Below are 19,497 nucleotides of genomic sequence, written 5' to 3'. Positions count from 1 at the left end.
GGATGGGGAAGGTACAGGAGCCTGGGGGGTTGTGATGTGAGGGCTGAAGGATGGGGAAGGTGCAGGGGCCTGAGGGGCTGCGTGGGATGCTGAGGCAAAGGATGGACTCAGCACTGGCACAAAACTCCACGAACTGGCAGAGGGGGCAGGGCTAGTTTCATAGAGGCTGAATTAGTTGAGAGAGGGAAGAAAGAAGAAAAAAAAAAATCAAAGAAAAGCTTAAGATAACTAAAAATAGATAAAAGTCAGCTTTTAAAGGATAGCAAAATTATATTACAAACACTAGGAATTGAAATAGATAAGCATTTTTAAAATGACCAGAATCTAACCACATTCATGGAGATGACCCCTTTCAAAGAATAATGCAGCACAGGCAGTCATGAGTGCCTAAAATTTAACCTACTGACAACGTAACCACAGAAAACTAAGAAATACAACCAAGAAAGGGTAACACCACCTCCAATGGCCACATCCACCCTCTCCCCACCTAAATGTGTCCATGCTACAGATCAACACTGTGAATTGGCCCTCCTCAACATCCTTCACAGAGGTTTACTACCAGTGAGGTGAGCAAAGGGAAGCACGCTGACCTAGACAAGGAGCCGGTGCCAAAGGAGCCCAAGCTGCAGAACATGGGGCTTGTTCCCGAACCGGTGCCAGTGTTCAGCACGAGACTCCTGTCTGGCGACCGAGCTGCTGTGGCAATAGGCTGGGACGTGGCTGTCAGACTGGCAAATGGGTTTTCATCTCGGGTCTGGGTGGACATCATCAGCACTTCCATTAAAATCTGGCCAATCAGATCCTTAAAATCAGAGAACACTGTTGGGAAAGCAGAGTAAAAAGCAGGTTATTCACGGGTCTTCATTTCCACGGTCCTCTAATAAGCCAAAAGAGCCAGAGTGATTCTGTGTGGTGTGCTCTGGACTGGATTCTCAACAGTGAAAGCATACTCACGGAAAACCCCAAAAATCTATGGTGTTTTCCCCAGTAACTTCTTTTTCTTTTAAAAATTATTTTACATTTATTTGTGTCTGTGTGTGTATATGCACATGTGTGCCCATGTAGGGGTCAGAGGACAACTTTCAGGAGACCCTAGACCTGCCATGTGGGTTCTGGGGATAGCACTCGGGCTACCAGGCCTAGGAGCAAGCGCCTCTGCCTACTGGGCCATCTCCCTGGCTCAGCCCACACTAATTTCTGAGTTTGGGTAAACAGACCACAACTGTACAAGAAGTTACATCAGAGGAAACTGAGTGAAGCTTAGGCATACGCTCTGTGAACTTTCCTTACTTTTTTCTGTAAATATGCGTCTATGCCCAAACTAAGTTTTGTTTAAACCACGTTAGAGCGCAGTCAGGGAGCTCTCACTGATAAACACTAACTGTAAAAAGGGCCACTCCCTGCGGGAGTCGCCCTTACTATAGTACAACAAATGCGGCAAGGCTCCAAGGTTCTATGAGAGGGTCTGTAGGAGTCGCCATCTGGTTTCTAAAGCAGATTCTATAGTCTAGTTTCCTTCTTATTAGTTACTAGTTGATTTGCTGTTGCTGTTTTGATACATTCTAGATATCACTAAATCAAAGCCCTGATCCATGTCAGTTTCCCCAGTTAAGAGTTTTAAAGATTAGCACCGATGTGTAAAGAGAGTTATGAGACCCTCAGAGCTGAGAGCATGAGTACCTCTGTCATGGCAAGTCTTTAAAAGCTAAGGCCGCTCAACTCTGCACCTCTAGAAGTTCTAAGAGGCTATCACATCAGAAACCTGCCCACCCCGGGAACACAGAACTTCCACACCCTAAGAAGACAGGATGAACAGAACAGTAACCACAGGAACACTGACTGCCTCACTGAAAACCCATCTTACACAAAACGCCTTTCTAAAGAACAGTGACATACATCAACGAACTAAAAGGAAAAAAAAAATCCCATAGTCAAAACAGTGTGTTATATTCCAGTGACATGTGAAACAAAGCAAAACCCTGCAGCACCCTGTCCAGCTCTACTGCAAGTAATTAAAAGTGAATAGAAAGCCACCGTGCTCAGTGATACTGTGTCTTGAAAAACATTTTACTATTTTAGGTTTAGTTCAGCATAGCTAATCTCTTAAAGGTAATCCTAGGAAAACAACAAAATGTAATTATAATCCATTCTGTTAAGTAATTTAATAAAAAGATTTCACATGACTGTCTACTATCGCTTAGTAAGCACTTAGAGCCTAAACAACAAATGACCTGTGAAAAGAAGCTCTCTCCACTGCAGCTGAGGTGAGCTCGCTACAGACACAAAGCGGGTGGCTGTCTGAGTTGAGGGGCCCACCCAGCACGCTTCTACTCCATGGGAGCTGATGCCCTCTCAAAGAGTCTTCCACCATGAGGGAAAAGCTTCAGCCCCACACAGTGAAAACTATTCATGTATTTAGTTTCCTTCTGTGAAAGAGAGATGGCTCAGCAGTTAGAGAGCTTGCTGCTCGTCTACACGGCCCATGCTTGGTTCCCAGTATTCACTCTGGGTGTCTCACAACCATCTGACACTCCAACTCCAGGGATGGATCCGATGCTCTCTTCTGGCCTCCAGAAGTACTGAGCACACAGACGTGCACAACACACACATGCCCTTCAACTTATACATAAGCAAAAACACACTAAAAAATCATTCAGCAATAAGCTCAGTGGAAAGGGAAGAAAGTGAGCACACAGCTGCAATCCCTTAGTGAGAAGACAGAGATGGCCAAGCTCAGAGCCTGCATGCAGGTGCTGGCAGAGCCCCACCTTCTTTTGGGTTCTGTTTAAACTGTGCAGAAAGAGAAGAAAGGAAGATGACATCTCTGTCCCGGTCCTTCCAAGAGACGCGGAAGATCTTACAGACCAGCTGTAAGGCCTGCTCTTCAGACACTTCAGGACCTGAAGGCGGCTCCTGGAGGGGAAGACGTGAGAGTTAACCTACAGTAGGAGACACGAGTTAAGGCATTTTATTCCAACTTAATTCATTTATTAACCAGGATATTTTAAGTGCATAAAAGCATTCAGCTGGGCAGGTGGCACTATGAACACAAGGCCAGCCTGGTCTACACAAGGCAAGTTTCAAGCCATCCAGAGTTACATGTGAGTTACATCTGTGGACAGGAAAGTAAGTTACAAAATCAATGTCTCATTAAGCTGATGTCATCATTCATGGGAGAGCCTAAAAGATCAAGAATCACAAGAAAAAGGCCCAGGATGCTATCTACTCACTATTGTGAATGCTAAAGAACCAGGGTTATGTTCTTGGTATACAACTACTTCCCTTCTAGGATTTTTACAACCTGTAACACTTCTCACTAGATTTCATGACAGATACATTATCTGTACATACATAAATAACTACAGGAATAAAGACTGCACCACAAGGAGGCTACAGTCAACTTCTAACAACCACCAGCATGTCACCAAAGATTTTTGTAAACTTCCTATATGGACCATGGTATGCTAACCTATGTCACTCATGACATGCAAACCCAAGCCACTCAAGCACAGGGAAAAAAGCTCGTATGGACACAAACAGAAAGGCCTTACCAAGTGTTTACTTGCTGGTGACTTTACATGCCCTTGCTTTAGTTACTTCAGAATAAAGCCAGTGATATGATGGGACCTAGCCAGTCATGGTGGCACACATCTTTAATTATCAAACTGAACAAACAGCCAGACAGATCAGTGAGCAGCCTGGTCTACATAGGGAGTTCCAGGCCAGTCACCATCATACAGTAAGAGTCTGTCTCCAAAAAAAAAAAACCCCAAACCAACCAACCTACCAAAAAAACATGGACCTAAGCGAAGTAGAATGAGGGATTCTATTGTAGGAAAGAGCTGAGTTGCACCGCTGCTAAGAAGAAAGCCTAAAGCTGGGATGGGTGGTGTGCACCTTTAATTCCAGCCCTTGGAAGGCTAAGACAGGTGGATTGCCAGTTCCGTGACCGCTTGAACTACATAGTGAGAAACCGGGGGAGGGGGAGGATAAGGCTCAGCATTCTTCACAAGGAAAACCCCACCCTACACACAGGCCTGCAGGCAGCAGCAAGGCAGTGAGCTCACCAGCACTGAGGAGCAAGGCGCCGCCACATCCTCCTTACTGACCTTGTCGCTCAGGCTCCGTTTTTCTCTTCGGTCATTCTCATCCACTTCCATATTTTCGATTCCTGAATCCACATCCACCTGGGACATGCTTTAAGCACAAAAGAGAAACAAATGCTTCATCTTTTCTAAAACTCCAGCATCAAAGCTGCGCCGAACTTTAAATCAATCAACATTGGTCAGGAAAGCAAAATAACGTTGGTTTTCCTTGTCCTCCATAAATCCAAGAGCCCCTCACACACTGCAGGTGAGCATCCTGCTCACCCCACGGGCTGGAGTCATTTTTCCCAAGGTATCATTTCCTTGGGCTCACCTTTCAAAAACTAAGCAATCAGCAGAACAGATCTTCAGGACATGCTATTTTTACACACTGCAGAGCGCAAGCAGAGCTTGCTCACGGCATTGACTGTCCAGCACCTGTATTAAAACACTCATCGCTCTGACACTGACAAGAATCCTATCAGGTCCTATGTCTCATTTTCACAAATGTGTGGTATTTGGGGTACTCATTTCTGTCCCACAGACACCAGGTCTTACTCTGGCGCCATAATGCCATGCTCTAATTCTACATCCCTACAAATTTCCATTTGATTTCTCCTTGACAGGTATTTGGATTTTTCAAATGTATGAGGGTATTTTGTTGACTTCTATGCTAATTTTCTGGCTTAACATACAAGTCAAAACACACAGCCTTTATGTGTCTGACTCTGGTAACTTTCTGCCTGTTGAGTATGTAATTATATATTTCCCATCATATCACGCTCGCTGGCTGCGGTACTTAATCTGCATGCTTACTCATGTTCATTTTCTCCATCTATTTCTGGCCAAAAGAGACATGTTTGAAAGCCTCCTGGTGCTGTCAGCATCTGCTTTTATGACATGCTGATGTTGTATTACTAAGTGTGTACATATTTGGAACGGTTGTAGCTACTGATAAACTCAGCATCATCATGGAATGCTTCCTCCTAGTGACTGGAATTGGGTTACAAGATACACTGTAGTCGAAACCTTTACCTGGCTTCAGTCAATACTATGAAACCAAAAGTTTCAGAAATAGTCAATTCCAAAGTTTTAAACCACGTGCTGTTTAATAGCCTGGTGAAATCCATTGCTCCACTCTGTGCAGGCTGGGAATCCTCGCTTTCTCTGGCTTATCTGCACAGCATACATTACCTGCTCATCAGTCATTTGGTAGCCTGGTTACCAAACTTATGGTCAAGGTGCTGCCATACTTCAATTAACTCTTATTACACTCAACACAGGCCCCAAAGCCCAGGGGTAGTGACACTAAGGAAGCAGTAGGGCATAAGGTATGGAAGGAAAGATGGACTCTGGTACTACACTCTTGGAATACAAAATAAGTCACTGCCTTAAAACAAAGGGCCTGAGGGAGCTAGCTGAGATGGCTGAGATGGCACCGTCTCTGGCTTACCTGTTACGGCTGGTCAGTATCTCAGAGCCATCTGATCTTTGTGACTTCTGTCTCTCACTACTGTTTCACACACTGGGATCATGGTTTACACACTGAGATTTATTCATATGTACCACGTGTCTATTATGAGGGCTTTTCTTTCTTTCCTTTCTTTCTTTCTTTCTTTCTTTCTTTCTCTCTTTCTTTCTTTCTTTCTTTCTTTTTCTTTCTTTTTTAATTCACCCAAACCTTACATCTAATAAAAGACATTTGGAAACAGAACTCAGGTTCTGTGGAAAGGTGGTACCTGCTTAATACTGAGGTACCTCTCCTCCAGCTCATAAAAGACACCCAGCACTGACAAATATATAAACAACAGTTCATTCACAACAGAAACACTTTTCAACTTACACAAGAAATTTGGATTCAGTTTGATAAAGACATGGCTCTCTTGACTCTCATTCAGACTACTCACCTAGAGACTAACGGGCGAAGACTTCCCTTCCTATAAACAACAGTAATACAGCTTACCTTTTCTCACAAGAGACACCGTCAATATCCATGCTCTGGGAACGGGAGAGGGACTGAGATTGCGTCTCAAGGCTGTTGGACGGCGAACTGCTAAGAGAACTGACTCCTTCACTGCTCTGGCTCCGGTGGGCAACTCCTACACAGGGAAGGCAAGAGAGAGAAAGGCCACATGACTCGATGCCAGCCCAAGAGTAGAGGCAACAGCAACACACTTGCCCTCCTAATGCCTGGCAGTGGGCATTCCTGTCATACAAAGCTGGGAGTATCACAAACAGACCATGATTTATCACGGTGCATGGCTTAAGGTCAGTAATGAAGCCACAGTGATGCCTGGAGGAACTCAGCACCACGTTCCAACAGTTCCAACTGTGGCCCTGTTTCAAAACAAAACAACAAAAAAAGCAAAGGACTCAAGACGATCACTAGCCAGTCATTTAGAATATTTATATATATTGGTGCATAAAAGGAAAGTGAACAAAAATGTTTAAAAAAAAAAACAAATTACCATTGGCCACTGAAATAGTTAGCAAGTGGGTAACCATCTTAGCATCCAAAGGAACAAACAAAACAAAACAAAACCTGCCTGTCTCTCCTCTCCTGACTCCTCACTAGAATATCACTAAACCATACTTATTCCTTGACACATCTTTAAAGTCATGCCAATGTATTAAAGCTAGAGCAAGATTCACAAAAGAAATGGGAAATGATTCACTATTCTTAACAAGACTCATAAAATATACAGGGCATTTAACACCAGAGTTCTGAAATAAGACTTAACCTCATTCATTCATAAGAGGTATGAACCAAATTTTAAGAAAATATAGAGCAAAGTAAGCTCTCAATACATTACTTATTAGGGTAAAAAAGTAGTAGAACATGCAAGATTGTTTTATGGTTCACAAAAAAGGCAAATTTTAAATTAAAATTGACTAATAAAAAGTTAACTACACAATTTACATGATACTGTTTTTTGAACTCTGTGGGTTGAGACGTTGTCGGTGCTGGGAGCACGCTTGCTGCACAAGCAATTAGCCCACGTGAAAGACACCCGCAAGGCAGCCTGGAAAGGGGATGAGGGGAAGATGCCTGAGGCCCATCTACCCAAAATGGCCAGCTCTAAGTTAGGCAAGACACACGGTAAAGACGAGGCGGACTTAGGAGACACCTGGTGTTCACTCTGCCCAGACTCGGTGCACGCTACCCACCCATCGACTGCCTTTACTTAGGGCAGTGTGCTGTGCTGTGACACACTCCAGGACAGGAGTGGAGCACCAGGGCAAACTGTGAGCCATCTGAATTCGCTCTGTCCTGTGCTCCGAATGTCCTCACACCCCAGTCTCCCCACAGCCACGTGCCCATTGCTTCCCGTCCTTAAACACGGCAGCCATCTACTTGTTCTGAAGGTTTACCAAGCCTGGGCCCTTCATTTCACCTAGAACAACCCATGAAAGCAGCCGCCCAAAGCGCCAGAGTGCTGCCGTCGCCCTCTCCCGCCTCCTGCTGGAGACCTCAGTCAGGAAAGTGAGACCCAAAACTTGAGATTTTATTCCCATCTTCCAAAGGCCAGGCACTAAAAACTTACACCGCTGTCAGACGTGGTGGCGCACGCCTTTAATGCCAGGGAGGCAGTCAGGTGGAGTCCTGAGTTCAAGGACAGCCTAGTCTACAGAGTTCCAGGACAGCCAGGGATATACAGAGAAACCATAACACGAAAATCAAAGTAAAATTAAAAAAGGTAATTTAGAAGATAGGGAAGGGACTAGAGAGATGGCTCCGTGGTTAATAACTCTGTTCCAGAGGTTAAAGGATCTTACAAGCCAAGGCAGCTCACAACCATCTTCGACTCCAGTTCCAGGGGGTTTGATGCTCTCTTCTGGCCTCCATAGGTACCAGGCATCCACATGGTACACAGACATGCATGCAAATAAAACACCCCCACACATAAAATAAAAGAATATTTTTATGAAAGAAGATGGGGGCAGTGGGCTAACCTTAAAGATCATCCAATCATCCATTCACCCTCTTTTATAGGAAAGATCGAGATCTCTGAGGCCACAGAGGATGGTGTCTGCTAGGATCCCAGCCCTCAGGAGGCAGAGGCAAGAGTGTCTCGAGTTTAAGAAAGCCTATACACAGAAAGACCCTTAAAAGTCTAAAAGAAAATTAAAAGCAGCATCATGTAACTGTGAGTCTTTCCGGTCTAACTCAAATCAACATGAAGCCAGAAGGTCATGGAGGAGGCACTCCTACACACTCACGCCCTAGCACAACCCAGTGAGAGACCGAACACCATGTCCTTGCTCAAAGGCCACGACAACCTTTCCATGAGGACAGCTGCCTAGCAACCACTCAACCAACCTTGCACCAAGGCCTCCCTTGTTATCGCTCCTTGCGGCCAATGGTAATTCAAAACAACTTACACAACTCTCTTACTTTACCTGTGACCGGTCCTCTGCCTCCGCAGACAAGACCACAATCCCCCACAGCACACATGCCCCCATGCAACCGTCTGCTCGTTTCCAAATGAACGCACTGCTCCCTGAGAGGAAGCACTGTAAGGTCAAAAGAGCAGCTCAGCACAAGTCAGGCTTCGGGGCCCACGGAGGAGGGGGAAGGAGCACCAGGTCCTCCCCAGTGGGGTCCACGGGTATCGGTTCCATGTCCATCACAAGTATTTTGACTTTTTTTTTTTTTTTTTTTTTAAGTTTAGAAGGAACAGAACAGCACAGAGGTTATAAAGTTCTCTTTAGAGACTTGATGGTTTCAGGAAAAGCAGAACCTTCATCAAACTCACTGATTCCTTTGCTTCTAACACTTGAGACAAAAAACATTCATTGCTCTCCTTCTGTCCAGCAAACAACTGGGGGCTTTTCCTGAGTGAGGACTAGGACTGCGCTAGAATGGGTCTTGGAACAAGGAGATAAAGATGACAAGGAGCTGGAGAGACGGCTCAGTGTTAAAAACACTGCTGCTCTTACAGAGGTCCAGGGTCTAGTTCCCAGCACCATGTGGGGCAGCGCCCAACCAACTCCAACTCCAGCTCCCCGGGGCCCAATGCCCTCTTCCAACCTCTCTGAGCATCTGCAACATGTGTATATATTCACACACAGGCACACATACATACATGATTTAAAATGAGATAAATCTAGTCAGGTGTGGTGACATATCCACACCTTTAATCCAGCACTCTGGAGGCAGAAGGCTCTCTGTCCATTCAAGGCCAGCCTGATCTACACTGTAAGTTCTAGGCTAACCAGGACTATCTAGCAAAACCCTGTTTCAATCAACAAAATCTTACATAAATGAACATTAGAGAGGGACGGGAGAGAGAGAGTGCGTGCACACTTCTTGTCTGCAGCTGCAGCAAGCAAAGGGAACATTCTGTGGTTGCTGTTTGCACGTGCGGTGTCTGAAATGCAGAGGGCCTAGTGCACGCCAGGCCTGTGCTCAATGCCACATTTCTCCAGTCTGAAACACAAATATCTCCGTCACGGCCGATGGGCAGTACGAAGTACATCTACCCTCTGGCGATACACCAACTTTCAGGTTGGCTGAAAATGAACCTTCCATACGGCAACGTTCCTTCCTTTTTTCTTTCTGAGATGGTCTCACAACGCAGTCCAGGTTGGCTTTGACCTCATGATCCTCCTGCCTCAGCCTCTTTTAACTTCTCATTTTTAGCTTTAATATTTATCTATTTATTCACCTGTGTGTGTGACAGAGTATATGTGTAAGTATGGGGGGGGGTGTATGTAGGTGTTCGTGGGTGGGTGTGAGGGTGAGTGTGTGTGTGAGGGTGAGTGTGTGTGTGAGGGTGAGTGTGTGTATGAGAGGGAAGTGGTTTTCTCTTTCCATGGTGAGTTCCAAGGACTGAACTCAGGTTGTCAGGATTATCAACAAGTGCTTTTATCAACCGAGCCATCTTGACAGCCCATAGCTTTTCTTTTTTATTTTATACTTATTTATTTGGGACAGGGTCTTACTATGTAGCCTAGGTTGACCTTGAACTCACTACGTAGGGTAGGCTGGCCTTGAATTCATAGAGATCTACCTGCTCCTGCCTTCCAAGTGTGGGGATTGAAGGCATGTGCCAGCATACCTGGAAACTCTTCATTTTAAAATGGCAGCTGTCATAATTTCCTGAAACATCTACATAGTCACACGCTGTTCTGATCAGTTTCTCTTCGGGATTCATTCAATGATTCACCTATCTTAAGGCCTGTGTGGGTACTGGAGATAGCAACGGGAACACAGGAAGGAGCAAAACCAGCACACACTCCCGACCCAGATCTGAGGTTGCCACCCCACCAGGGGAGACATACCACCAGGCATGGTCCCGTCAGGGGTAGTAAGGAGGTAAAAGCAGGTGGACCCCAATTGAGGCCAGCACAATGGTGGCAAGAACTCAGACCAATGGTGCCTATGCTACCAATTTTAGACACTGGCCAAAGGCCACTTTTCTAAAATGGGACACTAAAAATGCTGTTTGCTTAGTTTGGGTTTCATTCCTTCTTTTTAAAAAAATCACTTTATTTATTCGGGGGGCTGCTACAGAGAGAGAGAGAGAGAGAGAGAGAGACCCCCCAGAGCAGGTCAAAGGACACCTTGGTGCTTTCCTGCCACCCTGTAGGTGCAGGGCACTAAGTTCAGGTCACCAGGCTTGGCAGCGAGCCCCTTTAATTGCTGACCCATCTGGCCAGCCCTGATCTTGGTTTTCTAAGACAGGGTTTGGGAGTCATGTGCAGCGAGTGTAGGCCTGGGACAGACATGAGGAAATAGCAAAACTTATTTTAATTTTAATTCATTATTATTGGGAGGAGGGCCTCATACACCCACACAGCATACATGTGTGTGGAGGCCGTGGAGACAGTTCTTGCCTTTCAATTTTACTCGGGTTCTCGAGTTTGACCTCACATCACCAAGTTTGCTCAGCAAGCACATTTACTTGTAAGTCTTCTCAGCAGCCCCCAGAAGCTTGGGGCCGGGAAAACGGCTCAGTAAGGAAAGTGCTTGCCGTGCATGCCCTAGAACCTGAGTTCAGATCTCCAGCACCGACATAAAAGCTACATGTAGCCGAGCACAACTGTAATCCCACTGCTGCGGAGACAGAGCCAGCTCAGGCTCTGGCTGGAGGCAGTCTGGCCAAATCAGCAAGCTCTGGGGTCACTAAGAGATTGTCTCAGAAAATAGAAACAAGGTGGCGCGTGAGCAGATGAAACACCGACATCCACCTCTGGGACCCCAGAACAGGCTTGTGCACGTACACCTGCTCGCAGCATGCGCGCACACGAGCACACTTTATTTTTAAGACCTTAACTGTGAGGTGCCGACTGGACGTGCAACTAAAGTCAAATGGGTCATGAGACTGTGAGTCTAAAGTCCAAGGTACAGGTCTGGATGGAAATGTCAACTAAGGAGTTATCAAATTGGAAGGAATAATTAAAGCCAGGAAATTAGATGAAATCAATAAGAGAATAAACACAGATAAAGAGAGCAAGAGTTTAAACATTGAACCCTGGCGTGCTGCCGTGCAGACATTAGGGAGGATCAGAGAGGATGGGAGCCAGGACAAGACTGTGTTCTGGAGGCTAAAAGGGTTTCATCAGGAGAGGGTGGAAGCCACCAGAGAGAAACAAACTCAGGGCAGCACGCCCACCCAAGCTCATTCAGCTCAGCACAGGGTGCAAGGGCAGAAGACAGGGCGAAGGCCTTGTCCCGGGGGAGGGGGGGGTCTTGCTGGGGAGAGAAGGGTGGGAACTGCAGAGGAAATGGCATGAAGGGAGCTCTTTTCCCTGCGTCACCAAGGGAGAAGCGCAGCACCGGGCCACACTGTAGAAAGCAACTTCGCAGCATGGTTAACCAGTTCACCCGGGGTGGAGAACCTCACGAGGCAGGAGGAAAGGGGGGCTGTGGGAGTGAGGCACAGTTTCCACCATGAGAGGAAACGGCATCGGAAGTGCAGGCACGGAGAGTGTGCGTGGAGAATGGGGTGCTGCACGCTTGGGAGCAGAGTAGGAAAGCAGATGGGGAGACATGGCATGGCGGCCTGGATGACTGGGGTCTACTTGAATTTGTGATCATGGACTTGAAATGGGACTGACAGATATGGCCGTGTAAGCTCTTCTCCAGTCTGGATCCAGCACAGGAGACAAACAGCAGGTGGGAAATGGACAGAGGCAGAACCCTGATGCAACCAAGTAAGAAACACAAAATGAGAGAGCTTTGCGCTGCGCAAATTCCAGAGCTGCAGGGAAGGTCCTATCACAGCAAGGAAACAGCACAGCTGTGAGCATGCTTCCCAAGGAGAGGACAAACTCCACCCCCCCAAAACCCTGAACATGAACTCTAACACCCCCAAACCCTGAACACGAACACTAACACCCCCAAACCCTGAACAGGAACTCTAACACCCCCAAACCCTGAACACGAACTCTAACAGAGACCTGACACGGCCCCTCGCACCATGCCTCACAAGGCTGCTGTTTCCCAACAACTGATGCTGGTCTGAATTTCTGTTGTCACTAAAGGGTGATAGGCAGGCACTCCTCCACACAGCCCACACCAAGGTTTAATGACCTAAGGCAAGAGAAACTGCAAACGCCTTTAGCTGAGAAGAGAAAGAAGGACTGTTTGGATGGCTACAGCAGAGTACACAGAACTGGAGTTAACAGTCATACATCAAATTACTCTATATGACACACATGGCTCTCACAGCACCTTTCCATAAATAACAATTATGGGATTACCATGTCTGATAGAAAAATCATTTGGAGAGGTATTTTCAGGTGCACGTGAGCAGACAGCACCATTTCTTAAGGAAGACAACCCTGATCATCATCAAGCTCGTTTATTGTAAAGAAAGGAACTCCTACCAGAGTTAAGCAGTTTCCGATCAGACAGCTACAAATATAGAGGTAGGGTGAATTCTGGCAGTGCTGGAGAGTGAACCCAGAGCCTCACACATGCTGGCAAGTGCTCTGCCATCCAGAGCATTCCTGGTATCCAGCGTAATTCAGAGAAAAAAATTCTGTGCCAATGTAGCCCAAAGACAAGGAAGGAATCTGTAACCATGATTTTAATCTTCCTGTGTGTGTGTGTGTGATGTGTGTGTGTGTGTGTGTGTGTGTGTGTGTGCATACCCTCGTGTGTTCCTCCATAAACACTGCATTTCCTCCACTGAACCTTAAACTCATACACCTATTGGCTAGAGCCCAGGTCTTACATGGGGACCAGAATTTGGGCCCTCACGCTCGTGCAGGAGGCACTTTACCCAGCAGGCCCTCTCTAAGGGAGAGAAGCATCAACCAAATTCATGAGACCAGCAGACTCGGGGCACTCTTCGCCACCTCCCACGGCCAGACCTGAGCCTGGCTGGAAAGAGCTGGAGAAGGGGAAGGAGACGGTTGCAGACCATCTTCACCAGTCACTATCAAGTGAACAGACAAGAGTGAACCACCACAGTGACCTTTAGGCTCCCGACTGCTTTAATCTTGTGGCCACATGCAGACGATGAGACCAGAAGCGCAGCGGCTTCACGGCGGGGCTCACCTGCTGCGCCTATGGGGGAGGTAGCTGGGGTCATGCTGTGGACATTGAGGCCGAGGCTCTGGGAGGGGCCTGGGGCTGACGCAGCTATTGGAGGTCCCGGAGGGTTCTCCCTCTGGGGAGACGTAAGCGGGGTGGTCGGCTGGGAGGTCTGTCCACCAGCAAGTCGTGCCAGGCGCCTCCGTCGAATCTACAGAAGGGGGAGAGAAAGGACTCTGTAAGTGAAAGCAGAAACACATCTGCCTGGAAGAACGATGATATTCATGTACCACGCCCCATCAATAACCATTCTGAAGCTCAGGAGCCAGATACACCTACGAAGATACACCGTGTTCAGAAAAGTAACAAGGCAAAGCTAGAATTCTAAGGGGGAAAGGGGTGCACGCGCATGTGTCCATGCGTATGAGAGCACACACATATGTGCCCGTGAGCCGGCACTTGAGGGACTCGGAGGACAATCTCAGGGTTAGTCCTCACCTTCCACCTGGTTTGAGCCATTTCTCTGCTGCTCCCCACTGCGCAGGACACACTGGCTGACCTTCCACCCTCCAGGATAAGCCCCACCTCCCTCCCCTTATGTCTAGAAATGAGCTCAAGCTGGAGCCCAGGATTTCTGGACGTTAGATAAAAGTTAGCATTCCTCAGGAGCTTGTCCCTAAAAGGAGTCCCTCCCCACAGTGACTTATAATCCACCCCACCCTTGCACTAGATTCCGCTCTCTTGGTGTCTCCTGTCCCTCCTCCCCACACTCCTGCTTCCCTAGCCCTGGCCCTGTCCAGTCTGCTTTCTTTTCTCTCTGCTCTGGACTCTCCAGATGCCCCTGGATATCTTCTCGCTCTTACACGCAGTAAAAGCCTTTCCCCTAGTAGAGAGGTCATACCAGCCGTTTCTTCACTGCTCGGCCCCACAGCACTTTCTTCTCTCTGCCTTCCATAGGAGCATGAGAATAAAAGCTCACACTATGCATCTGGCTTTACATGGGTTCTGAAGAGCTGAATCTGGTCATCTAGCCTGGGCAGCAAACGCTTTTCTCCCTGAGCCATGTCCACAGCCCAGACTAATATTCTTAGAAGCCAATTCCTTATTTAAAAAACTGTACTTTGATTGCCTTATCAAGAGTAATAATAATAAGAAGCCCACTGCCCAATACACTAAAACCTGTGCTGTTCGTTAGGGGTGGTGGGGTTGGTGTTTTGTTTGTTTGCTTGTTTGTTTGTTTTTTCCAGACAGGGTTTCTCTGTGTGGCCCTGGCTATCCTGGAACTCACTCTGTAGACCAGGCTGGCCTTAAACTCCAAGACATCTGACTGCCTCTGCCTCCTGAGCACCGAGATTAAAGATGTGTGCCACTGCCACCCATCAAAACAAGTCATTTTAACTGGCATTGTGTAGTCACTTTAGATAGAGGCTAAAGACACACATCTCAGAACTTAACCAAAGTTTGATTCTCAGCAATCAGTTGTAACTCAAGCTCAAGGGGGTCTTACATCCTGTGGGGACAGGGCCAAGCACACTTGTGGTTTACATGGACATATGAATGCAAGACACTCAAACACATATGATAAAATAAAGAATAATGATAAAATGATAAAAATAAAGAAACTAAAATAAAAGTCTATTTCATTCACTAGGAGAAAGAGACAAAAGGTACATACACCAAGACACCAATTTATCACAAGCTTCAAGAGCAGAATGCCCAGGATGGTTTTCTAGCTTTTATGTGCTCAAAATGTAAATATAATCTTCCGGGACTGGGGAGATGGCTCAGTGGTTAAGAGCACTGTCTGCTCTTCCAAAGGACCTGGGTTCAATTTCCAGCACCCACATGGCAGCTCACAACTGTCTGTAACGCCAATTCCAAGGGATCTGACGCCTTCACACTATGGCACATTAAATTAATTAAATTAAATTTAAAAAAAAGAACATATAACCTTGCCTTCTTCTCTGAATACTCGTTACCAAGTGACTGCGATGCACATGAAGTGAGTCACAGCGTTCCCTGTCAGTCATTGACTCACAACGGGACAATAAGCTCACAATAAACACACCACCACCACCCCCACCACCACCCCTGCCGCAGCCGCCGCCGCCGCCACCACCACCGCCACCCCCCCACCCCCACCCCTACTGCTCAGCTCCTCAGGCTACAGACAGGTCTGACAAGTGCGAGATGCAAGCAGGTATCACAGAAACAAACCAGCCGCTGGACACAGACCGGAACGCGGAGGACAAAAGCTTCAACCACAGCAAATGCTAACAAGTACCGACTCAGCTGAACCAAGAACCTGCGTGTCACCGTCACACTGCAGGTCACCTCTCCCTTTATCATTCTTAGAGTGAGGAATGACCCCTTGCCCCAGAGTGGAGAAGCTCCTCCCCCACGGCTGTGCTCCCCCACAGACATGCCAGCCAGTCACCTCGCTGGATGCCCGGAACTATCTTACATTCACTTAACCACAGTAAATCTTTTGAAGAAAAGATTAGGAGAGGCTAGGGAGATGGCTCAGTTGATAAAAGTTCTTGCTTGACCAAATCTGAGGCCCTAAATTGAGATCTCCGCCCTCTGTCTCCCCCTCCCCAGCTGCAGGAGAGGTACAGCCACCCAGGCTTCATCTGGGCGCTGGACATCAGGTCCTCCAGCTCACACAGCCAGTGCTTTCTGTACCCACAGAGCGACCGCCCCAATCCCAATTTTCTCTTTGCTTTGTTTTGTTTTGACTGCAGTGATAGGGCGTAAGCCCAGGCCTTGCACTCTGCTCCCAGCCAACAGCCCCAGCTCAAGGTGTGCGTTTCTTTGAGATAAAGATTAAGAGATGAACTCGACATCTTGAAATATAAGATGCCAAGTGTTGATGTACTTGTCTTAGATATTAATCAAGGGGCTGGCGAGAGGGCTCAGTGGTCAGGAACGCACACTGCCCTTAGGAAGGACTTGAGTTTGGACCCCTGCGCCCACAATGACTCCCTACTGTCTGCGACTCCAGGCCCAAGGGGCCTCCCTCATCCTCCCTCAGCCCCCCTCATCCTCCCTTATCTAGCTTCCTCCACTGCACATATGCTCAAAACACAGAGAATTAAAAATAAAAATAAATCTTTGCCATGTGTATGTATGGGTGTTGTGCCCACATTATGTCCACATACCATGTAACCCAGTGAGAGCCCTTGGAGGCCAGAAGGGGGTCTGCTGAGACTGGCCTGACAGATCATTTTAAGCCACCATGTGGAGACTGGGACTGAACCCAGGTCCTCTGGAAGAGAACTAGTAATCTTAACCACTGACCTATCAGTCCAGCTCAAAATAAAAGTAACTGTGTTTTGTTTCTTTTTTAATTTAAAGACATACAGCTGGGCATGGTTGCATGTGCCTTTAACCTCAGCACTCATGAGGCAGAGGCAGGCAGGAGATCTCTGTGAGTTTGATGCTAGCCTGGTCTCCAAAGTAAGTTCCAGGACAGTCAGGACTACACAGAGGAACCCTGTCTCGAAAAATAAACAAACAAAAATTAAGGACATTATTAAAACACTTACATAAACTGTATGAACAGTCCCCACTCTAATAGTCCCTATTGTCTGTCTTTAGTTATATATTTGGTTCATCTCTTAGTGACTCCTGCATGCTCTAACTTTCAATGGTTATCTTTCTGTGTCTTTGTGACTTCTGCATTTAGCTTGCCAGCATTTCCAGTGCTAAGCACGGTTTCATTAGTACACATTAAAACTGCAGCTGCTCACTAGGTCTGGCCTTTGCTTTATAGCGCAGGTGCTGGCACTGCCCTGTGATTGTTATGACCCCACCAAAAGGCTGAGATTCTCAAAAACAGCATTTGCTTTGGTTTGGCTTTGGTGTCTGCAGACAGGATCTCATGTAGTCAAGACTGACCACAATCTCATTTAACTAAGGCCAGCCTTGAACTCCTGATCCTACTCTCTCTGTCTCCCAAATTCAGAGATTATAGGCATGTGTGACCACATGTCCACACTCAGCTCAAAAATTAAAAGTTTTAAGGCTATGATATGTCTCAGAGGTTGAGAGGACTTTCTGTTCTTCCCAACACCAACACTGGACAATTCAGAACCGCCTGTAACTCCAGCTCCAGTAGATCTGCTGCCCTCTTTTGGCCTCCAAAGGTACCTGTGTTTAAGTGCACATACACAAATATACACATAAGAATAAATCTGTTTAAAAAAATAAAAGTTTTACAACAGTATCCATTGTCAAAGGCACCCTCTTTAGCAGATTCTAATCAAACTTGAGAGGTCAGTGGGGAATAGGATCCAGAAAATGGCAAGCAAACAGTAACTAAAGCCCCTTAGAAGAAACCTAACAGAATAAAGTGAACTAAAGCCAATGAGTAAAGTCTTACCATCTAAAACCTGTTAAGCAAGTATGTGCTTCTGGGAAATCAGAAACTTGCAACTTTCATTTTGGACTTAGTAACCAAGAATGTCAAGAAGGTACAAAGTTGTCAGCCAGTCCTTTGGAAACACTGTACACAAAGGCATCCTCTTCTCCTGAGGCCATCTTAGACCTGGCTGAACTTCTCCAGTAGAAGGTGCAGCTCCTATCTCAAGCCTGACCTGACAGCCCATTCCTGGGGCCAGGGCTCAGATGACTGAAGCAGGAGGATTGCCTCAGAACTGAAGTTAGCCTGGTACATGTAGTGAGTTTAGGACCAGGCAGGATGAGTGAGAAAGGCTCTGCCCAAACCACAGCGAAAACATTCAGTGTTTGAACCCCCAAGCACATGCCTGATAGACTCAGGGCTGATGTTCTCCTATGATCATTCTCTGTGGGGTGAACACACAAAAGCCTTGCTGTCAGTGCCATCATAATGGGAGTCAGCGCCCTGCGTGAAAGCACTGGAGACCAGTGGAGGACAAACTATTACCTTACAAACTGAGGGAGGGGTGGTCAATCAGATGTGATCAGCAGCACTTCCAAATCAAAAGTAGCTAATGGAAGCAACCATCACAATTTAATTCCATATGGATATCCTTTGTTTATTTTGGTCCAGGCTGGCCCTAACAGTATGGCTATGCATTTGTGATCTTTCTGCCTCTATCTCCAGAGTGCTGGGATTACAGGCACATAACAACACACCTGCTTTATGCCATGTAAAGGACTGAGCCCAATGCTTTGTGTTTGTGGCAAGCATTCTACCAACCAAGCTAATCCCCAGTCTCAGCAAGAACTATTCTGATGAAAGGTAGATTCTTAAGAGTGGGTTTAAGAAGAAAATAAAGGGATGGGTGGAAGCACACTTTAGTCCCAGCACTCAGGAGGCAGAGGCAGGCGGATCTCTGTGAGTTCAAGGCCAGCCTGGTCTACAGTTCCAGGATAGCCAGGATACACAGAGAAACCCTGCCTTGAAAATCCAAAAGAGAGAGCGAGCTTCAAACTCAAAGCTTTTATTTTATTTCATAGTGAGAATCTATCTCAAATGGCATTTAGGAGGCAGAGGAAAGCAGATCTCTGTGAGTTCAAGGCCATTCTTATCTACAAAGTAAGTTGCAGGCCAGCCAATGCACAGTGAAACCTTGTCTCAAAAAAAAAAAAAAGACAAATATAAATATATAGAGCTGGAAAGATGGCTCAGAGGTTAAGAGCACTGCTTGCTCTTCCAGAGGTCCTGAGTTCAACTTCAGCAACCACATGGTGGCTCACAACCATCTATAATGAGATCTGATGTCCTCTTCTGGCACACATGTTGAACATTGTATACATGATAAATAAAAAAATCTTATAAAGAAACAAAGAAATAAATAAATAAGACAGGATATAAATAAAGCCAACAAATAACAAAAAGAAATTCAGGAGAAGAGAAACTAACCATAGTTAATTCCTGCACTCAAATCTATACAGTAATTGAATGGGCCAGTACTCTTAAGTATTAGCATAGGTAAT

The 19,497-nt window shown here is 46.4% G+C and overlaps 1 protein-coding gene across 1 annotated transcript in view; it reads right to left on the bottom strand.

Moving 5' to 3' along the window:
• Ube4b (ubiquitination factor E4B) overlaps positions 1–19,497 on the bottom strand; it is a 102,386-nt gene that overhangs the window by 55,335 nt on the left and 27,554 nt on the right. Inside the window, exons 2-6 of the mRNA XM_055615109.1 lie at positions 13,597–13,783; positions 6,049–6,184; positions 4,110–4,197; positions 2,769–2,913; positions 591–819 (exon numbers count right to left, since the gene is read on the bottom strand). Coding sequence (XP_055471084.1) covers positions 591–819; positions 2,769–2,913; positions 4,110–4,197; positions 6,049–6,184; positions 13,597–13,783 — 785 coding nt within the window. The remainder of the gene's footprint in view (positions 1–590; positions 820–2,768; positions 2,914–4,109; positions 4,198–6,048; positions 6,185–13,596; positions 13,784–19,497) is intronic.

Source organism: Psammomys obesus, unplaced genomic scaffold (assembly GCF_907164565.1).
Source record: "Psammomys obesus unplaced genomic scaffold, mPsaObe1.curated_primary_1811, whole genome shotgun sequence".
In the NCBI taxonomy this organism is placed as follows: Eukaryota; Metazoa; Chordata; class Mammalia; order Rodentia; family Muridae; genus Psammomys; species Psammomys obesus.
Note: the sequence above shows the minus strand (reverse complement) of the source record. Positions and strands in the feature narration are given on the sequence as shown.